We start from the raw sequence: 22,204 nt of genomic DNA, 5'->3' as shown, positions 1-22,204 counted from the left end.
AAACATGCTTAGTTTATACAAGGGGTGGGCACAAAAATCGGTTGGAGGGACAAAGTGACTTTCTGATTTAACAACGAGGGCCGCACCCAAACTTTGATGTTTACAGTGTGCTCCCAAAAACACTTCATGCTTTTATACTACTTTATTCTCAGTTTTAACATTACTTTTTACAGATGGTCGGTGTCAGCCACAAAAAAAACCCACTGTCCGCGAGCCACCGGTGGTTTATACAGTAGTTCAGGTGATTTAATGCCGGTTAATACACTCCCATGATACAGACTGATGTTACAGTGGCCCTATTTATTGTTTTATAGTAGTAATTCCCAAAATTTACAGCATTCATTTTGAAATGAGGCCCCCTCCCCCCTGCTTACTTTGCAAAAGTAGCCTTAAAAAGGCGGCCATCTAGAAGAGAAGCACACCTAAAGTTCGCAAATAAAAGAAGCCCAGCGCTTCTATTCAAGGTTTTACGGAATGCCACTTAGAAAATAAAGTCCGCTTCGGCATAAATGAAAAAAAAAGTTTATATATAAATATAATATGTTTGTTTATAATTCAGAGCTACTACTGTAAGTCTTTGAGAACATTCCTGGGCTCCTGAAAATCCTATAATGTGTATATGTAATTTGTTTTATCAAACTGTACGGAAACAGATTTGAACAAAATTTGCCTAGGCCATTAAAAAAAAATTGATATAGCAAAAAAAAAATGTCTTTCTCACTTTTTCTCTCAAATTGTAATAGTTACTCAAGGAAACACTGTCTTGGTTTGGGTTTTGGTTTTTTAATTGATGCTTGGATGATCCCAATGCTGAAAGCGCTCTGTGTAAAGAAATTGTAAAATAATAATAATAAGAAAAAAAAAACAATTAAAATAGCAATAACAAACATATATGGCTTTCTTTTTAAACTCAATGGCATTATAAGAATGGATGTTAAAATTATATTTCAAAAAATAATTTTAAAAATGAGACAAACCTCACTGATGCCAAAAACAAAGTTGTGAGAAAAAATAAAATACATATACCACACTGCTGATAAAATATTATTACTATATTTCTATGCCTTCTTATAAATATTTCAAAAATATTGATCAATGACAGGCACAAATCCAGTACACTCTTCATACAGATATATATACAGATTTATACTAAACAAATCCCAGGCTGAAACTACATTGAACATACATAGAGCTTTTAGTTTCAGTTACAAAATTGTTTCAGATAATTAATAAATAAATAGTTAATTAATTTATTAACAGAAATAAACAATTGTTAATACAGTAGGACCTCGATTTTACGTACGGTACAGGAGTGGAACGCGTAGGCGTACGTGTTTAGTGTTTTATTCGTCAATCTATGGTGTAATAATAAAGTGTTCATATAAAACCATGTGTCTAGTGTATTAATTCATCACTTTATATGTTTCATTTAACTAAACAACATGAAAACATTGTAAGATTACCTACACAACGACGGCATATTTTGGGAAATTCCTCCCTTTTACTCATGGCTACTCTAAACAACAGGAGCTGTGGTTTTGTCTGGGCGTGTTGAGACAAATTAAAACCATGTGCACTGAACTGGGCGAAACATTAATTATCATTTGTATGCAAAATTCTGCTTACCCAGCTTAGTAAACTTTGTGCAATAAATTCGATCAAATGAATAATTATTTTTATCACTGACGGTAGTTGTTCATCTCGCTCTCAGTCCACGTAGTTTTAGATTATAACAGAGCATTAATTAGGTACAGACACAATCAACGTTGCTGTTGAACGCCACTACTTTGCATATGGTTTGTTTATTGTCATTATAGTAATGAAATAATAAACACACAGAAACTAATAAATCTCTTTTAACATATATGGTGGCCCTGAAAAGGGCTGTTTGTTTGGAGTATTTTGGGGGTTTTTGATGATGAAATTGTCCGTATGAGGCGTACGTAAAATCGAGGGTTTGTATCAATGAGGTACGTAAAAACGAGGCTCTGCTGTATAATGAGATTTAAAGTATCAGTAATTAATGTTGTAATTTTTACCTTGGTGTTGCCTGTTGATTGCTACTCTTCCTGAATGTCCCAGGTCGGTGGAAAACGATAAGTTTGTCTGATACCAAAGAATTCAATTCAATTCAATATTATGGCTACAAAAGCAATCTAGGTTAATGTTATGTCATCTCAAAAAACTTTGGATAATCATTATCAGAATGTTGATAATTACTTGGTTTATTATATATAACTAATAGCTATTTCTTTGTATTTAAAGGGACATCTTTTTGTATTATGTATTTTACATGTATATCTAATTGAATATTTTAATGAAAAATCTAAATTGGATATATAAAACCAACTAGAATGTATGAATCCAATTGGTCTATACAGATATCCATTTTGAGGATCAAGATTAAACGTTTTGATGTTAAGTTTATGGCCCTTTTTTAGCCTTTTGTATTCAGAAAATCACACATAAAAGATGTGTTTAGTCCATCATGATGTAAAAATATTAAATAATTGTGTAGGAATTTTAATGAATTTGAAATTAATACTAACCTACTCCACAAAATCGTGCCCCACATGTCCTTGGAAATGGAATGCATCTATCGGAGAAACTGTTATATGGTATAGACTTCTGTGTAGACCCGTACTGGCTGCCGTAACTGCTGGGACTTCCAACATTTACTTGAGAAATAGGCTAAGATATAAAATTACTTTTTGTATTGGAAAATCGAAATACAGCTGAACTTATAATTATTAAGTCAATCTTATTTTACATACCAAATTTTCACTTAATTAACCATCTGCAAGTCAAATTTTATCCAAGTCGAACAATTCTTCAATGCCATTTTGGATTCGACTTAGGCAAGTTCAACTGTAGTGGGTTAAAACAAATTTTGCCTCAGCACGATGAATTTAGCTACAATAATTTTGTGTTACAGTAGAAAGGTCTTTCAGAGTTTAAATTAGTCTAATCAACTATATATTGGATACAATTAAAATTAAAGCGTTTAAGAGTCTGATCAATTTAAGAGTGATCTGATGGCAGGTATTGAACATTTTCGTACTAATATGGTGTGATTATAATGGAAAAAAAAGTCTGGCCAACCAAACTTTTGAAAAATCTACAGTAGAGATTTTACTGTGAGAAAATATTCAAGTTTTGATTAATTAATTTAAGACCTTGGCCATTGATTTTTAACCAATGGAAACCATTTTATCAGCCAAAATGCATTGGTGAGTGGTTAGCAATGGAACCTAGAATAGGTATGCCTGGCCCAATGCACCAACCCTTATGACCAATTGTCACTGTGCTCCAAAACAAAAAAAATTGGCCTAAATTACTCTATAGACATAATATACAGTAGTTATTAAATTATTTACTCATTGCTTACAAAAGCTAAATTTAAACAGTTTTACATGTATATGTCCTATTGAATTGATGTTTCTCTAAACCAGCCAACACAAATTATGTAAATGAGTGATTTGATTTATGTATGTTTGGGGAATATATCAAAAACTACTGAATTCACTCACTGTGATTTGCATACTTGGAAGGGATTTTGACAACTGTTGTAGACATGGTTCCAGGCACAGACGTGACCGTTGAACACACTGTTGACATGTGTCCTTCAGTGTCTAACGGAAAAAAGCAACTAACAATTATTTACAAAAATGAAAAATGTATATAAATTGACTTTATAATATCAATATCGTTGAGGTAAATAGTGTAGATCCTATGCACAAGTTCATGGTGCAAGTTAAGAACTGCTCTCCTGATTCAATGGGAAGGCTTAAATGCAAATTTCAAAAGAATACTGTTTTTCATGGGTCCCGTATGCATATGGTCCATGTGCACATTAAAGAATTACATTACAAAAAAAAAGTAGGGGATTTACTCCCGGTGTAATGCCCAATTAACCACCAGGACTCCACTGGAAGCAAGTCTCCAGACTTTTGTGTTGTGTTTCGCACACACATTGAAATCAAATCCAATCCCATCCAACCAGTAACAGGCAAGGCTGGAAATCCATTAACTTCCATTCAGTTAAACATAAAAGAAAACAAATTAAACAGTTTTCAGGTTGAGTTATTCATTAGGGTCATACCTTGATGATCTTGGTCTGCTGTTCCACGTCTACAATAGCTGGTTCAAGGAAATCAAAGCTGGGGGCAGCATTATTAGGATACAGAGCTGGGAATGTGACCTTTATCTTAACAGCTGCATTGTGAGAAACAATTACGCAACTTCGCCTTCTTGCATCCATCTGCAAGTATAAGGTCAAGAAAAAAAAATGATTGTGTTGGCCACGCTTGACCGACCCAAATTTTACGAAATTAAGAGTCGGCATTTTAGTGTTTTCTTTTTTCGTTTTTTGGCCTAATGCAACAACTCAATTCAGCATCAAAATGTAAATTGTTACCGACAGTTATTATGAAATTAAGTTTGATAAACTGTTGATATCAATACTAAAGCCTGGTTTTCATACAATCATTGTACCGCGTAGTAGTTCCTGAAGCAATCGGGAAGGCGCCCCAATTCGACCAACAAATTAGCATCACCGAAAGCTGTCAGAGATAGCGTGTCGCTATTGTATGGAAACCAAGTTTGACTGGAGAAACGTCAACACCAAAAACAAAATAAAACATAATACAGCCCCTACCCAAGGATGTGTACCTATAAAGCAATGTAAATCAAAAATTCACTTAAAAAAAAATATGATAGTATCATTTCTGGCTTAAAATATGCTCACCTCAGCTCCAACCACGGCGAAGCTAGGTGTGCACCCTCATTGTAGCAACAACTCAGGTTGTCAGTTTGTGTTGCTTTAGAATGGATGATCTGGGAATGGGTCACCACCTGACAACCTTTGAGGGATTTGGAGGCATTGTGGTTACCAGAGTAATTTTTAGAAAAAAAAAATGCAACCACTGTTGGGTTATATAGCATACTGGGGAAATGTTTCATTTCACCAAGGCAATTTAAAAAAAGCAAATAGAACATTTTCTTGCTTGCTCTAGACCATCATTGTTGGGCTATATTTTGTACAGATACCATTTGGTGCTGCAGGCATTTTTTGAAAAAAAAATTATCATGGTAAAATTATTTTTTTCAGGCCTCAGCGGTTACGAAAGCTGCTGCATTTAATCACTTACACTGCTTTTTTCAACATGTACTTTAGAATTGATTGGCAATGGCTGGTTAGTAAGTTTCAGAAATTCCTCTTGCAGTGACATCGAATGTGATAAGATTTCAGTATCTATGGAAGATCCATGTTCAGAAGGAGTGTCGTCGGCCGAAGGAGTAGCACGCCCACTTGCATTAGCTGTTGCACCATTGGTTGGCTGGTTCGGGATGACTTTTGATGTGTCAGACACCATGTTATCAACATCCACGCCACAGTACTAAAATGATGTAAAACAAAAGATTTTAATTTGTTTATTTTAAATTTTAAATCTATTTCTCAATTCTAATTAGCTGATGATAAACTTCAAAAAACTTGGCATTCTCATTAGTCGTCCCTGTGGATGTACTTTCATAGGTTGATTGAAATTAATTCTCTTTTACTTTCATTGGTTGCCTCTTATCGCCATCTTACCCGTTGAATGTTGCTGTCAATCTTCCAGATAATCAGGTGATGATCACGTGACCAGGTAACCAATTGATGATCAGATGACTCTACAAAGGAAACAAACCATCAGTCAGTTATTATAGCTTCACAACATTTTATATATATTAGAAAAATATCATCCAAATTTTATGTTGTACCACAAAAACCGGAGTAAAAATCAAGGTTAGTACAGTATTTCAACTGGAAAAGTTACTTCTGGGACACTTAGTTTAATTAGCTTTCCCAACATACCTAATTTCCTTTTGCAGCGCAAGGTGACATAATAAAGTAGTAAAAACTTACAAATATTTATGAATATGCCAGTGATGGGTTATTTTAGGGGAGATTTTTCCTTGATTGATGGAGTGCGGGAAGCCGTCCCGATTTCTGAGAGACTCCGGCAACTGGCGGAAGACTTGGGACACCTTGATATGTTTTGGCAAACTAAGGAATGTAATGTTAAAATATTTGCTGAACCACTCCTATATATATCATACAAAATGAATTTTGCTTCCTTGGTACTAATAGAAAGAGAAAAGACTATAAGGAAGGTACTGGCCACTAACTGACCTCCTACTGTCAAAATGCTCACTATACCAACTTCTTCTCATCTGTTTTATATTTTGTATTGTCATGATGACCTATACCTATGGATATTCACTTGGTACACTGCTAAAAAGTCATGGACAAATGCAATCTGGGCCTGAAGCCTGATATTAATGATAATAAAACTAACCATCAGATTTTTTTCGCCACTGGAAGTCAAGAACAACGTCCTTATGACCCTGAAAGGTGTGCACTGGTTGGTGAGGCGTGCTGCGACTCCAGAGCACAAGCGCGTTCTCATCACGCAGTTGAGGAACAGTAGCTGTTAATATACCATCACCAAAAGGCTACATAAAGGGGAAAAAAACAGTTTATAGTAAACAAAACACTATATACAACATATCAACTATATAGAATGCATGTAGGATTAAAAGAAAAACTAATTCTTTCACACTGTATGCTCATAAGAATAATTTGCTCATAAGAATTGAGTAGAATATAACAGGAATGGCTATTTTCTTTGCAGGCTTGCGGTAGCAGACCCAATGCACTAGGCAAAGGCAGAAGCTACTGCTATATCGAACTAGCCAGTGAGTTGTCTGCGTACATACAATTAGCCCTGTCCCGAACTCAGTGATGATTCCCCCTGCTTGTTTCGCTTGTTGACTACTCATCAGTAAGACAGCAGCGTCTATCTGATGGCCAATTATCTTTCAAAGAAAACTGGCTAACAATAATAATAATAATAATAAAAAACAGAAAAATATATGTTATATCTTGACTATGCATATTTAGCAATTTAGCTGGAAGGCTACAAAGACAATATTTTTGAACATTTTGCTTTTGATTTCTGTTAAGAAATGCATTTTTACAACAATTTACTGATAAACAATAACAAAATATTTTCTTACTGTATATCTTGCTCTCCATGCAGCTCCCTTTGTGCGCAATTCCCTGTCTACTTTATGATTATCCTGCACATTCCAAAACTATAAAAGGATAAAGGAATTTTGTGAATGTACTTTTCTGAAAACATTTTGAATGGCAACATATGGTAATGTCGTTGGATTTATATAGTGCATTATTACAGTACATTGAAATCTCAAAGAGCTAAAAGTGCAGACTAGCTCATGCAGGAACTTGCTTCTCTCCTAAGGGTCTCTTTGCATCTATAGATACCCAGTAAATCGGTACCAGCTAAGATCATCTGTCCACAACAGGGGCTGTATGATCCAATGCACAGGGGATCCCCCTACAACCCTCGAAGATGTACTGTACTGGGTTCTGTAAAGTGAAGAGGAGTCAAATTGTGTACACATGGCCTATGGTTTACAGTCCTTATTCAAGAGGACACTACCAAAACCACAGGCGAGCATGCTGTTCGAAACAGCACCGATATTATGGCTGTACATTTAAACTTTTAATAATTACACAGACATGAAACAGTCTGTATCTGAGTTCTATATATCAAGTTTTATATGTCATCAAAATGTATAATGTATAATAAACTTCTCCCCTATACGAAAACATTCCTTTTTATATTTGAGATACTGTATTAGCACATATGCAATACCTTGACAAAACCGTCTTGACTAGAGGTTGCCAGGCTAAATTCATCATTTGGATTCCAATCTAGGCCATGTATTTTCTGAGTGTGTGCTGTTATGTATTGCACTGCTTGGTTGGTATTCTGCAAAGAAATAATAAATGAAAATTGAGCATTCAACATATTGTATGACCAAAAAATATTGCATAATCTATTTGTCTTTCAGTGCACATAATAGAAATCAGGGTATTCAAGAACTTCATGGTCAGGTAAAGCCCCATTTCCAGCAAAAATATCAGTTGTTAAGAAAGATTTATAAATATAGTATGAAATTGCTGGTTTAACTGAATTTAGACATTCCTAAACATGAAAAAAATTCTAGATCTAGCCTTTCCTCGATTTAGGTTATGTTATCAGACATAAAAACGAATGACATGGTATTTTCCATTGCTAGTATTGGCACTTGTGAATTATAAATTTCATTGGAATTATTTCAAATGAGTTAAGAAAAAAAAAAGATTCTGACCGAGATTTTGACAATTAAATAAACATGAGATGCGATGTACAAAAACTAATCTCATTAAAGAGGGCGCAAGTGTATCAAGTATACACAAAAGTGAGAGCATTCCAGTGGATGCGATCTACAATCTCCATCACCAAAGAACAAGAAGTAGTCGAGAAAATGGTAGTCTCCTATGAGTAACAGTCTCTATTTCTCTTATCTTTTTGCGTAAAATTAAAATTTATGCCAAAATGTTTCCATGGTTTATAATAATTAGTGTAATGCATATGCATTTACAAAAACAAAAACAAAAACAAAAAAATTATTTTTAGCGAAATTTTGCCGGGACTGTTGCTTTAAGTACACATTGGAAATTATCATTTAGGTTTTATCAAGATTCTTAATTGTTTTTCTTAATTTAAATAATCTTTATAGCCTGAATTATTGTTTACTTGTCACGGTATGAATCTGTGCTAATATTATAATTAACCTTTCTGCCAAGCTCCACCCCTTGGATATTGTTGCTAAGGCCCAACAAAACAATAGCTTACAGATATGTAAGCAAAGTATTCCGGAATCCTAAAGGTACTATGTTCAGCCAAGGAGCTGGAAACACATTAATATGGCAACTAAATGGCAACGATGATCAGGATGACATTATATATGGATGATGACGACAGTACAGATGTTGATACTAATACTGTATATACTGTAAATAATAAATAATGATGATGATATTATGGATCTCAAAGAGTATATAATAGTGATTATAATATAATAATGATGATTTTTTTTTTTATGATGATGATGATGATGATATTGATGATGAAGGTGATGATAATGATGATGAAGGTGATGATGATGATGATAATGATGGTGGAGGAACAATAATGACTGATGGTAAATATGATGATGATGATGATATTGATAAAAGATATTGTTTTTCATGATGATATGATATTAATGACTGATGATAATCTCATAAACATCATTTAATATAATGAAAAAAATAATTTTTGTGTTAATAATTATTAAATTAACAAATGAATATATACTGTCTCTTATACACATCTAGATGTTATGAATTTTAATAAAAGATGTAGGCCTACCCTTCTATCCCAGAGCCTCAAGTTGCCCTCATGTACCGTAGCCAGTAGATCACTGTTCACCTTGTTCCACTTCACTTGTGCAGCTCCATCTGTTTCAATTTAAATATAATAATTATAATAAATAAGCACTTATATAACACCAGTATCTGTCTTGTGGTGCTTAAATCTACCAAGAACATTTTCCATGTGCAATGTGTTACAGAAGAGATGTGATTTTATGTTCCTAATAATAATATGAATGTGTCTAAAGTGGTGCACAATCTTACAGATGATAGTAGGCTAATCCAGACTTTAGCAGCCACTAACTTGATTGACCTTTCACCTTTTGATGACTGGTTAAATTTTGAGATTCTCTCATAACAAAACAACATATAGTAATAGATTAGCAAGACTGAGAAAACTAATTCAGTGAAACATATGACTTAACAGTACATAATTAAGAAAGTGGTGATGGAACCCTGATGGGTATAATACACCCCTTACACCCTATCTGCCACTGTTGTTAATGTTCTTTTCACAACTGTGACAATGCAATCTCTCTATAATGCCTTGGTAACATGAATATGATGAAATTTTGATGTGTAGCAACTATTTAATATAGGCCTACAATAAAGCAATATCAATTGGAAATAAGTGCAGGAAAGATACCTGCAAACAAGTACAGTACAGTATTGTAGTATTAAATATAGTGATAGCAGATTTAAGATGTACAATCAGTCATAAAGTTAAAAAATGTTATTAAATGAAAAATTTCCCTAATTTTCCTCTTCCCTGATTTTTCTGATAATTAATTTGACGTTTTATATTATAACAAAAACTGTTTCCAACAAAAAGTGTTTTTATGAACAAATTAGGTGAATGGGCATTGAGTTGCCGTGGTAGCCAAGCTAAAGTCTAGCAACAGAAAGCATTTAACAATTACATAATTCCTCTAAAGTGTATAGGAATCCGTTTATGATTATCAAATCGATGAAGTTCTTCATAACTATAAGAGGGCTAATAGTTTTCATGCTACCATATCAACAGAGGCAGGTGCTTTCTTATACCTTTCCCTCATCAGATGATCCTCTATGTAAACAGGAAGTTAGGTGTTATTTACTCAATTGATAATCATTCAGAAATATTGAATGCCTGGAGATTGAAAAGTAAAGAGTTTGATGACGACAGGAAGTGGGAGGTATTGGCTGATGCAAGTATACTTACAAACAGTGTGGAAAGCACAAGATGGTTTTCTTGTGTCCCTGCAAAAAGATATGAAATATCAAGATTAAGCAATTTAATAATATTTCAAATACAATTATAACAACAAAAACAATATATTACACAATATTATATTAATATTAACATTAGCTGGAACAAATAAGAAGGGCGAATGTGGAGTCACTCTAACTACCACGTTGACAGATGGCACTGACGATGAGTATTACACTCATAGTTAACAACAAAGGGGAATCTTCCTTGCAGTGTTTTTTTACCATACTATTACACAGCAAATACCTTTAAAAAGCCCCATTCCCAGCAAAAATTCCAGTTGTTAAGAAAAATCTGATTTTTATACGTTTATAAAGATTTATAAATATAATACGAAATTGATAGTTTAACTGAATTTAGACATTACTAGACAAAAAAAATGTAAAATAAAACTGAAATCAGATTATTTTTTTGTGTTCCACACGTATAGTTTATGTTTGATTTTGCGAAAGGTCTGCTAAGAAATATAGTAGGCGCTGGAAACATTAGCCTACTGTATCCAACATTGCTAGGCTACTATTTTCTATTGCTAGTATTGACAATTGTGAAATATAATATTTCATTGGAATTATTTTAAATTTGTTAAAAAAATGATTCTGACCGAAATTTTGACAATTAAACAAACAGATCTAAGGCCCACTTGATTGACCGCAGTGTGAGAAATGAGAAGTACAAAAACTAACATCATTAGAGAGGGCACACTTTATTGAAAGTACTGTATAAAGTACAGTGTACACAAAAGTGCGATCGTTCCAGCAGATGTAAATCTACAACGTCTGAAAAAATGTTGATAAAGTGTCTTGACCAAGGACAAAAGCAGTATGACAAGCACCAGTCTCGAACCAAGTTGGGAGATGATTCCATAGTATATAATATTGAAAAAAAGAACGATATAATGCAAATGTGCTAATCTAATATTTTCCAATATTTAATGGTTCCAATATTAGGAAGTGCATTCAGATTAACTTTGGTTTGAAATGGTAAATTATGACTTTAGTCTATTACTTCAAGTGACAACTCACAACTGCAGGGTCAATGCTCATTCACAAGATAAAATTTATGCCTGACCAAGACTGGCGCCACTACAAAGTGGGATGGTGTATTAAAAGTAATAGAATCTCACCTGGTATCCCACAAGAAAATATATGTATCCACGGAACATGTTGCCAGCAGGTTGCTCTCAAAATGCGACCAATCAAGATCACTGTAAAAAAAGGTACTTCACATAATATAATACTACAACAAAATTAATAAACTAGACAATGATTTGTGATTCATTTTCGTCCCAAAAGCTAGGCCTCACTAGCTTAGTAGAAGCCACCAATCTTCAGGGTCATTGTAAAAAAAAATTGTCCAGTGGATTTAACTGATTATTAACGGTTGCTGTTTTTATCAACTGGATTAAGGTCAAATGAAACCAATTTCTTTAAAAATCAGCACCAATTAATGTTAAAGCCAGGCTCCGGAAGAAAAAAATGTTTCGATATCCTGTAAAAATTATTTTTCTAAGACATGAAAAGGGTGTTTGACAAAAAACTTGGGAACAATTAATGAGATTGATACAGATTTTAGAACTTTTATATATATTGAGGGGAAAAGATGCCAAAAGCCAGGACAAACATCCATTCGATGAGTGTGAAACTGGGGCAAATTTTCATCAACACCACGCCAAAAATGTGTGAGATGATGTCATGTTTCATCCATTAGAAAGCTTCCGACTGTGCGACGGTGGTAAAATCTATAACATAATGATGTCACATCTGTGCATATGATACAGTTGAGTTTTCGTCATCTGAATTCTATGATGCATTGTGCCCCAAATCTATGTTGTGTAGATAACAGGTGAATGCAACGTCTATCTTAAAATCATGTCGTTGCACAAATCAAACACTTCCTATTTTACAGCAGATACAAAGCTAGCGTTGGAAATTTTAAATATTGCATAAAAACAGCCTTCTCACTCTCAGTCTAATACTTTTTCTGGGGAAATTATTTAAGCTATCAAAGGTCACAAAATACGTTCACCTTTTTTGAGGGAAAAAATTATTTGCCAAATATTCTCTCCCCTAAACAATTTACTTTTTATGAAAAACTGACATAAAAACCACTAATTTTTTTGTGCACACACAAATGCTTTCTTTTTCTCATGAATGCTTTTTAATACTCACAAGGTTATGATTATCACGTTTATTTGCCTTTTCATACTCTTGTTGATAGCATGTTGTTAGTTGCTTTTGGTGGTTCACACTTGCACACTTCAGACTCAAACATAAGCAACAAGTCAAACACTCCAGACACAAATTTGCAAGCCCCGGTTGTTTAAATATTGGCCCGGTTTTATCTCTAATGAAAAAGTTTAGCTCAATCTAGGATTGTGATAGTCAAGCCGCATCAGACAAATTTTGTGTCTACATCTAATGGCTCATACCACAATTCGACTATCATGACTATACGTAAAGGTCGGGTAGCAATTATTATTCAGTTTGCATAAAAATATGCCTATTGGATTAGATTGGATTTATTTGGTGTAAACAAAAAGGATAACACACAAAAAAAATGAATAAGACTTATTTACAGTGGGGTCCTTCTGGTGGTGAATGGGCAGTGCACAAGCAGATAATCCCCTACTTTTTTTCTAAAGAGTGTACAGCATTCTTTAACGTGCACACAGAACGAGCTACTAGTACACAAATCAAGCGCCAATGGCCATCTTATTAGATGGACAACGGCGCTATACAAATGTACTGTATTATTATTATCATTATTATTAGCCATTACCATTATTATTAATATTAAATTGCACCAAAGGACTAACGTCCAACTTCTCATCCGAAACATGGTACACTACTGAAATTTGCATTTCAGCCTTCTAGATGAAACACAAGGAGAGAAGCGATGGGCATTGAACCAGGGACCAAGAAATCTCATGGTTTAGTGAACACACAGTGGCTACCACCAGTTTAGCGGATTCAGCTACTCTGTCTAAATTTGAGGGGAGTCAAATGGCCGAGCAGTTAGCTGGGGGGGGGGGCCTTAAGTCATAATATCGGCGTTGTTTCGAACGGCACGCTCGCCTATGGTTCTGGTAGTAGAACAAGTCTTCTTGGAGAAGGACTATAAACCGTAGGCCCAGTGTATACAATGGCTTGTGTGCACTAATAATAATAATTAAAAAAAAACTACTACACTAAAGAACCCAGTACATCCTTTGAGACGAGTAAGGGAATACCCCAGTATACTGGAACAGACAGCCCCTGTGGTGGACGAAGAGAGTTGCTGGTACCGGGTTACAGGGTAGTACAGACACGAAGGGACCCTTAGGGCGAAAAAATTTATTGATCGAGTTCCTAGTCCACATATCAAGTGCCCTGAGCACCTTACATTAGATGGATATGTGCGCTATATAAAACTAGACTATTATTATTTAATATTAAATTAACCTACAGTAGTGTGAACCTACAGTACCCTTACACTATGATAAGTTGTTTGTCATTGACTATGTGTTTGACATTAGCATGTTTAAATTATACAATATTTTTTTATAAATACTATGCTTATAATTAGCATGATATTACTTACAATTTCTTTCAGATACTTGATCTTGGTTCATCTTTTAATTGTCATTGGCTAGACAATTTTTTAAATTTTTTGATTATATTCTTAATTAAAGAAACAAAAAACAATACGCAATTTCTATAAATTTATTGAGCATGGTTATCATGTTATGGCAGCCTTATAATAATTATTGCACCTAAAAAAATTACAAAATTAGATATTAAATAGATCTACTCACAATGTATTATACAGTATATTAACATATATCTACATTTACTACATTCTGATATAAACATGAACTGAAAGTACATGTGTATGGAATTCATGCTGGGAGATGTATGTGCTAGGGTTTGTTGTGTTACAATGTATGGGTATGTGATGTTCAATCCAGATATTATTAAATAATCACAAGGCCAAATAAAAAAAAAAAGTAGTTTCTCGTTCTGATATTTGGAAAAAAGGAAAATAAGGGCACTTTTTTTTCATTATTTTTTAACTAGAAGATGGCAAATCCAAGATGGTCAATGGGAAACAGCAACTACTTTCTCACTTTTACCAAGTAGACACATTGAAAGCAAATAAAAGAAGCCCTAGACATGATTCACACCATGTATCCCCAACTACAAAACAATCGAGAGAGGAATTTTACTGATGAGTATAGCCAGATTTTTGTACATTTCCTAATAAAGGAAATAAATTGAAAAAAAAAAAAAAAAAAAAGGTGAGGCAGAGAAAAAGGATGCGCGAGGGAAGAGAAACCAGTAATTTTTTTATTTGGCCTAATAACTCGTTAGAGCTATATCTCCGAAAATTCTGTCATTTATATGAGTATAGGAAAAGTGTACATTTAAGCCCAAGGTGGAAAACATGTAAAATGATCTTGTGAGGTGTATAGTAGTCTAAAATGTTTGCCAAGTGGCAATAAATTATTGAAGTATTAAAAATGTATGACATGTGTTCCACCTCTCTTATGGAGATTGTAAATAGTTTCCCTTTACTTCAAATTTGTTTATATATTAAATTCTGTAACACAGTCAGTCAACCAATCAATCAATCAATCAATATCCAGAGAGGTGCAATGGTTGCGTATGCACCCACCCAAATCGAAAAAGGTTCATATTATTAGGACAATCAACAATGTACTATATTTAAAATTTTGTTATTTTCTAGTATTATCTAGTACATAATTTTCACCATTTACAAGGCTGAAATACAGTAGCTAACTAAAAAGGCTTGAAAACCCCAATAATACAGTACTGTAAACTTCAATCCTACCGGCTCTTCCCCTTTGACCCCACTGCGGATTATATGACATCAATATCCCATTTTTGCATACCCACCATTGTCCGGTGTATGCTAAAAATGGCCCCTGAAGGAATCGTCCCCAATTAAAATGGCCCCAGTAAAATTGGCCCCAAATGACAGGTACTGTACGTAAAAATGGCCCCAATGACAAAAGTTAAGTAATAAAAATTACTTGATTTTTATTAATCTGCATACTATTTAAATGCTGTATAATAGCAAAAATTGAATGAATAATTATTATCATTTTAAAAATAAAATAATTTTAAATAGTTTTTAAAAATAAACTAAATGTCAAAATTGTGTGAAAACTAAACTATAATTTAATTGGTTAATGTTTTCTTTTCAAAGATTTTAATTGGTTGATAATCTAACTGTAGAGCCTAATAAGTAAAAATCTATAAAAAATAAAGTTATTGATTAAATTATTTTTTCAAAATAACAAACAATTTAAAGTAACAATCTATCTCATAAATTCCAAACAATTTGAATTACTGCATTTTATAATGTACAAAAATATGTTTTTAAGTTGTATAATTTAAATAGAAAGATGTCATTTATTACTTATTTTTTAAATCTATGGACTATTTAATTCATTTTCAATATTAAATTCCTACAAAAAGTTGGCAAATTATTTGGCATTCTTTGTAAAAAAAAATAGTTTTAAAAATGCAAATGATTTATTTATTTTGCAACAATCAATAGAAAGAGTTTTTACTGGATTTTTATTATTTGGGCAATTTTTACATACAGGGCCCTTTTTTGCCTACAACCCCACTGCCAAAATGGCAATCATGCAGACAGCCCTACAATATCACCAAGCAATCAGTGGATAGATGTAGATCGTAATTGTTATTGTCGTGATGGAATAATAGACAATAACTGGACTTGCGTCAGGAGAAACATGTATAGGTGTAATTTTGCCTACCTGACGTGGAAATGTACCGAATACTCGGTACATTTGAAAACAACTGCGAAAAAAATCGCAAGTTGTTCTCGGGTGGGACTCGAACCCACGATCTCCAGATCACTAGCCTGGCATCATACCTCTAGACCACCGAGCTTGTGCCTGATGGCCAGGGTTGAATTCAAGTCCAAGTAAGCAGCGGGTACTGCAGTGTTGATAGTAATTGTTATTGTGGTGATGGAATAATAGACAATAACTGGATAGATGTAAATACAGTACATCTTTAGTAAATACTCAATTTCTTACAATAGCTTTTTCAACAAAAGAAACTGTCATCTATACTACAGTGATCGATATGGTGGTGTTTTGAGTTGTTTGTACTGTTGTTAGGCTTGTTCAGTGCAAGCTACTACATTAACTGCATTGTCAATTGTCTCCATCAATGATTATATTAGGGGATGGAGAAATACCCCAAAAAATGTATAGATTAGCTCTTGAAATTTTTAATTTTTTTAAATACCATTATTGTCCATTATTATTCAATCAAAGTTGCAATACATGTACTGTAGTAAGTGATAGATTAGCCCTCTATTAAGCCAAATAAAATTAGTTGCTAGTTTCCTGTTCCCGCCCTCATCAAATTTTGGAGCCTCATAAAAAAAATTTACTATTTTCTATTTAAAAAAAAAAAAAAAACAACATCCATTTTTCCATTGACAATATGACTACTAAAAGAATGATATCAAGCATAAGAAGAGGTGAGAACATAAATGGCAGAAATACATTACAAAGATTCGTTTTACTTCTTTTATAAAAAAAGAAAAAAAAAACTATTTTTACTATTTACCAGCCTGATTACCATTAGTGTAGGATAGTAAAAAGCAAAGAGTAAATAACCGCACCAAAAATGGTTTCAAATCCCGGACATTAACTAACAATTAATTTTATTTGGCCTTAAACAAAAGTTAAAATAGTTCCTTGCATTTTAATATGAAGGGTTTTTTATTAGATAACTAATTTTCAGCTTGTAAAGAAATCCATTTTCATTACAGATTATGTCTTAACAGATGTAACCATCTTCTTTTTCCTGTTACTACAGACTATAAGTGAGCTCATCATTCTCTGCCTACTAGCTACAGTTTGTGCATAAATTGACGGCCTGGCGAACATTGCAACCGGAGTGATGGGACTAGTGCTCTGATACCCTGCGCTTTTAGAGCGTGTATGCGCCGTATTGTTTTTGCGAACAAATGAGTCAACTTTTTGCATTGGCGTATTAGCCAAATCAAATGCAGTCTTTGGTCTTTGTGTCATGTGTTTTGAACTAAAACATGCATCAAATTCCGAAAGATTCATCTCCCACGGATTTTTTGCTCTGCGGGAAAACATTTCAGGGTACAATGTATGTGATTTACTTTTTGCTGGATTTTCAGGAAATGCTTTTTTCTTCCTAGAGGTCAAGGGCTTCATTATATGTTGACCTTCAAAGCCATAACTTTGTTTAAAGTTGCGAAGTGAGTTTCTTTGCATAATTCCACTTGCATTTAATGATCCAGGCGATTTATTAACATACACTGGATCTGAATAACTACGTGGTCTATTGTTGGAAACACATCGAGATGACTTGCAAGCACGTGTAGGAATTGAAGTACAAGAAATACCTGTAACTGATGATGCAGAAGAATCGGGTTCGTCAGTTTCAGTCACAAATAACTTCCCTTCCATTTCATCACTTTTGTCATCTCCTACCTCGCTACAACGACATTCTAACTCGTTTTCAGAATCAGATTTTGCTGAACAAACTTTTTCAGAAAACTCTTTATTCTTTGTCTTAGTGATAAGGCGACCATATTTCCTGCTACTAATACGTTCTCCATACAAAAAACATGGCAGTCTGACATCTTTGCCATTGACACCCAGTTCAGATACAGTTCCACTGGACATCTTGATTCGGCCTATGTCTTCACTTAGCAACCGAAGATCATTATTCACTACGTGGATCATGTGACGTTCAGCTCTTCCAAATAACTTCATTCTCGCATCTAGACGATTTCCTTCCACAAAATTAATGCGTGATGCTTTCTGGACACGTTTGGAGTTGAAAGTTGGTTTTGTAGACATGTCATCAATATATAAAATATTGAAAGTAATAATAATTACTTCTTTAAAAAATTGCAAATATCCACACAGAGTGTCAACATATTAATTGGCTTTGATTAGTGCCCTTCTACCTCTTGTCTTGTTATCAAGTACAGAAAGGCAATGCAAAGAAACTAAATAATAAACCAAGCAAACAAATTTACAAATAAAATAATGGGAAATAATAATTACGATTGCTAAGTCTGTTAATTATGTATATCTCAAGAAGCTCCTTTACTGTAAGGATAAAATCAATACGTTGTTTGGTTAATACAGACGCTTACATAAGTTTCCTGCATGTTAAGTATTACCTCCTTGCTTTCCTGCTCAATATCTATTTGAAATGTAAAACCTTGGAGAGAATGAAACACTTCTTGCCATAAAACCAGTTTTATATCTCAAGACTTGTATCAAACTTGAGTCTAAAAGCAAACATCTTTGTCATAACTTGCTATACTTTCATGTTTCTATACGGATACACCTTGAAAAGTATACAGCATAAACAGCACATTTTCCCATAATTTCTGTCACAAGATGTATATTATATAAATATAGGAAGCTATAATCGATACAGTAATTTGTGTATGACTTCACCAGGACTGCACAGGTGATAAATTCAAACTTCTCATCGAAGAGAATGCATAAAGGTATCCATTTTTATCCATGCATTGTGGTTAACCGATCGAAAAACAATGTTGAGAATTTGTAAAGCAGTCTAATCTGAACTTGATTACTGTCAAAACTAACGATATTAAAAAATGTCTGTTCTAGTTCAGATATTACCTGGAAATAGCAAAACCAATATCAGCCATCTGCCAAAAGAAAATCATACAAAGCAGAGCACAAAAATAATCTAATGCTTCATGTGCATTGTCAATATATTTCCAAGATCTCAATGTTAGTTTCCAACAGAATGGAATACCTTGACTTCAACTGCGGAATTACGTCAACATTTAACACTCAAAATTATCATCAAAAACATTATCCAGTACATATCATAGACAGTGGTTGCATTTAGTGTACGTTTCACTGACTTTGAAAATGAATAAAGTGAATAATTTTCACTTTTACGTATAAATGCTTCCTTGAATTGACATGAAAATTCAACACATTCCAATGTTCAACTCTACAGTAGTTGGTTATATCCTGTTTGTGGTTCAATAAGCCACTGATAAAAAAAAATCAATAGTTCTCAACTTGGTCATTATTCTCCACTTGCAGACCCACTGCAAGAAAAAAAATTAAAGCCAAATTGTACCACTGAGACACGACAGTTCTTGGGAGGAAAAAATTCAAAAATATTTTGATCATACTTCATCCCCTGCTCATTAACAAACACTTTTGTAACGCTCTGAGTAATGTTATCAGTGTTTTGATCAATCGATTCTAAATTCCTGTGGTCTCTATAGACCTACTTCCAGTACTGTACCATAACCTTCTTCTCACACTTACAAAAGTATGAGCACTTCAGTTTGTATTTTCCTTTATAGAATCAAACATTTTTCTCTGAATTCATATATATAATACAACCTCCATTGATGATGCATTTAAGTTTCATACAGTTTCAACCCTAGTATGTCAGTCTATATTTTCTGAATGATATTAATATCATTAGTCTCAAATCAGTGGAGTCAACTAGATGCACTGACAGCAGAAGAGAGTCTAGTGGTCAGTTGAAGAAAAACAATTATGAACGTGACAGAAATCACAGTCTGAAATATCATTCCAACTAGTGTGTTTACTCTTTCCGATTAAGTCTATTAGCATTATTCCCCAAAGTTCAATATACTAGGTCAATAGCTCCTCTCTAATCACTTAATATTAGTATCCGACAGAATGAATTGCACCTGTAAAGGCTTAACAAACTTTAGATGTACAGGTAATTATCAAGTAGTACACTCATGGTTGGTTATAAAAAACTTATATAAATTAATGGTCCAAGGTAATCAGCTATTCTTGCTAATACAGGTGATAATCATAATAGGTACATAAATAAACCATTATTTAAATAACCAATTTATTATTTACCAAATATGCTATTGGGACCTGGTTGCTGATAATGAACAATTCATGAGCCATTTCCAAACTGTACTGGTTGCCAACAGGATGCTAATAATAGAAAGTTAGCTACATAAACATACATTAACACAGGTTTACAAAATAAAATATATCATGCAAAATAGAAATTAATTACATTCAGTAATTCTATCATAAATAGCTAAAAGAAAAACTGCTACTCCAGCAAAATTTCAACTTTGAAATACTGGGGCAAGCCAATTAGTAATATTATACAGTACAGTAGTGTTAAACAAGAGATTTATAGCCCAACAAAGAGTTATTAATCATAATCAAACTGCTATTGTAATATATCACTGAAAATTAAGAGAATTCTCAGAACTCTTTTTAAAAACTCTCATAAATTATTTTTTCACCTTGATAAGTATCATATAAACACTACCATTGATTAATTTTTTTACATCATGAAAGATAATTCTTCGCAAATCAGACACAATTACGTCATCCCATTAACAAGGTCCTGCTTCACACGTTTGGCAATAAACATCCGTATGCAACGACTACACTCAAACACACGCTAAGGTTTGTTTTGCTGAAAGTGTGTTCCTGTATGCATTGACTATGTTTCACATTAGAAGCGGAAAAGAAATATTGCATGATTTACTATTTCACTTCCAACTCTGACCCTCTGACCAACTACTTTTCAAAAAATATTTCTGGCATGAAGTTCTCAATCGTCAGATGTTAAAATTTATGCAAGTTTTGTTCCAAAATGATACAATATAAAGGGTAATGCGACAATCAGCACAGAATTTTCCAGGACACTGGCACAGATTATCTAATTGACAAGAACCCTAGAATTGACATAGTAATGAGATCTGGATATTGTTCTAACAAAGAAAACATACAACTTGTGAATTTCTATTCAAGTGTTTGAATTCCTAGCAACCATGTGAGTTTGTGTTGCCTCCACTGTTCTTTCATTCAAATAAACACCTTCACTTGTGCCCCTTTAGTAAACAACTGCTATTCTTACATCAGCTTCTCTGTTTCAATAGTACAGTAGTTCATGGAAAGAGATTATTAAAATATTCCATACAGACCACAGGCCTACCTTTGTACTAGGCACTGTAAGTCATGAAATTTAATTGACTGGGGATGTGGTACCATAACCAGAGGTGAAGAAGATAGCATATTAAAGCAAATAAACTTTTTGAATTAAATTTTAATTAAACATTTTTGTCTTGTAAAATCAACATGTTTGCATTTGTAGACTGCTACAAGTCTACACCTAGTAAAAGTATGTTGTGCGCTGCAAAAAAGTACTAGAACCAAGCACATTTTTGAGCTTGCAGTTGGTAGGAAGTAAATTTTTCTATTAAAATATGATAAAGCAAGAAGTTAATTTTTTAAATATGAAAAAGTAAGAGATCTAGCATTGAATAAAAGAGTTGATTTGAATTGAATTGATTTCCTTTTCTAAAATTTTGTTAAATTATTTTCTGTTGCGTCGAGTGCTGTCAGAAGGCATTACGACAAAAGATTTGGAGTTCTGGAAATTGAATATTAAGTTAAAATCAAATTTAAAGTATATTAATAAAAAAAAATAACAATAACAAAAATATTTTTTTAATAACAATTAATTCAGACCAGGAACATTGGAGAAAAAGATTACAAATTATCTAAATAAATTTCAATATTAAAATAATAATCATCCTTCAAATAA

At 33.4% G+C, this 22,204-nt stretch overlaps 1 protein-coding gene across 1 annotated transcript in view; it reads right to left on the bottom strand.

The window, feature by feature from the left end:
• Positions 1-22,204, bottom strand: part of LOC117100212 (GATOR complex protein WDR59-like) — a 39,387-nt gene that overhangs the window by 7,212 nt on the left and 9,971 nt on the right. The window contains exons 5-17 of the mRNA XM_033239805.1: positions 11,683-11,763; positions 10,512-10,549; positions 9,309-9,397; positions 7,725-7,841; positions 7,063-7,140; positions 6,342-6,498; positions 5,594-5,673; positions 5,151-5,399; positions 4,103-4,261; positions 3,531-3,632; positions 2,550-2,691; positions 2,040-2,106; positions 722-821 (exon numbers count right to left, since the gene is read on the bottom strand). Of these exons, the coding sequence (XP_033095696.1) occupies positions 722-821; positions 2,040-2,106; positions 2,550-2,691; positions 3,531-3,632; positions 4,103-4,261; positions 5,151-5,399; positions 5,594-5,673; positions 6,342-6,498; positions 7,063-7,140; positions 7,725-7,841; positions 9,309-9,397; positions 10,512-10,549; positions 11,683-11,763 (1,459 nt within the window). The remainder of the gene's footprint in view (positions 1-721; positions 822-2,039; positions 2,107-2,549; positions 2,692-3,530; positions 3,633-4,102; positions 4,262-5,150; positions 5,400-5,593; positions 5,674-6,341; positions 6,499-7,062; positions 7,141-7,724; positions 7,842-9,308; positions 9,398-10,511; positions 10,550-11,682; positions 11,764-22,204) is intronic.

The sequence above is a fragment of the Anneissia japonica genome, unplaced genomic scaffold, assembly GCF_011630105.1.
Source record: "Anneissia japonica isolate Jap-2015-1 unplaced genomic scaffold, ASM1163010v1 scaffold6788_len1366326_cov149, whole genome shotgun sequence".
Taxonomy (NCBI): Eukaryota; Metazoa; Echinodermata; class Crinoidea; order Comatulida; family Comatulidae; genus Anneissia; species Anneissia japonica.
The sequence above is the reverse complement of the archived record's forward strand: the minus strand, read 5'-3'. Positions and strand labels throughout refer to the sequence as shown.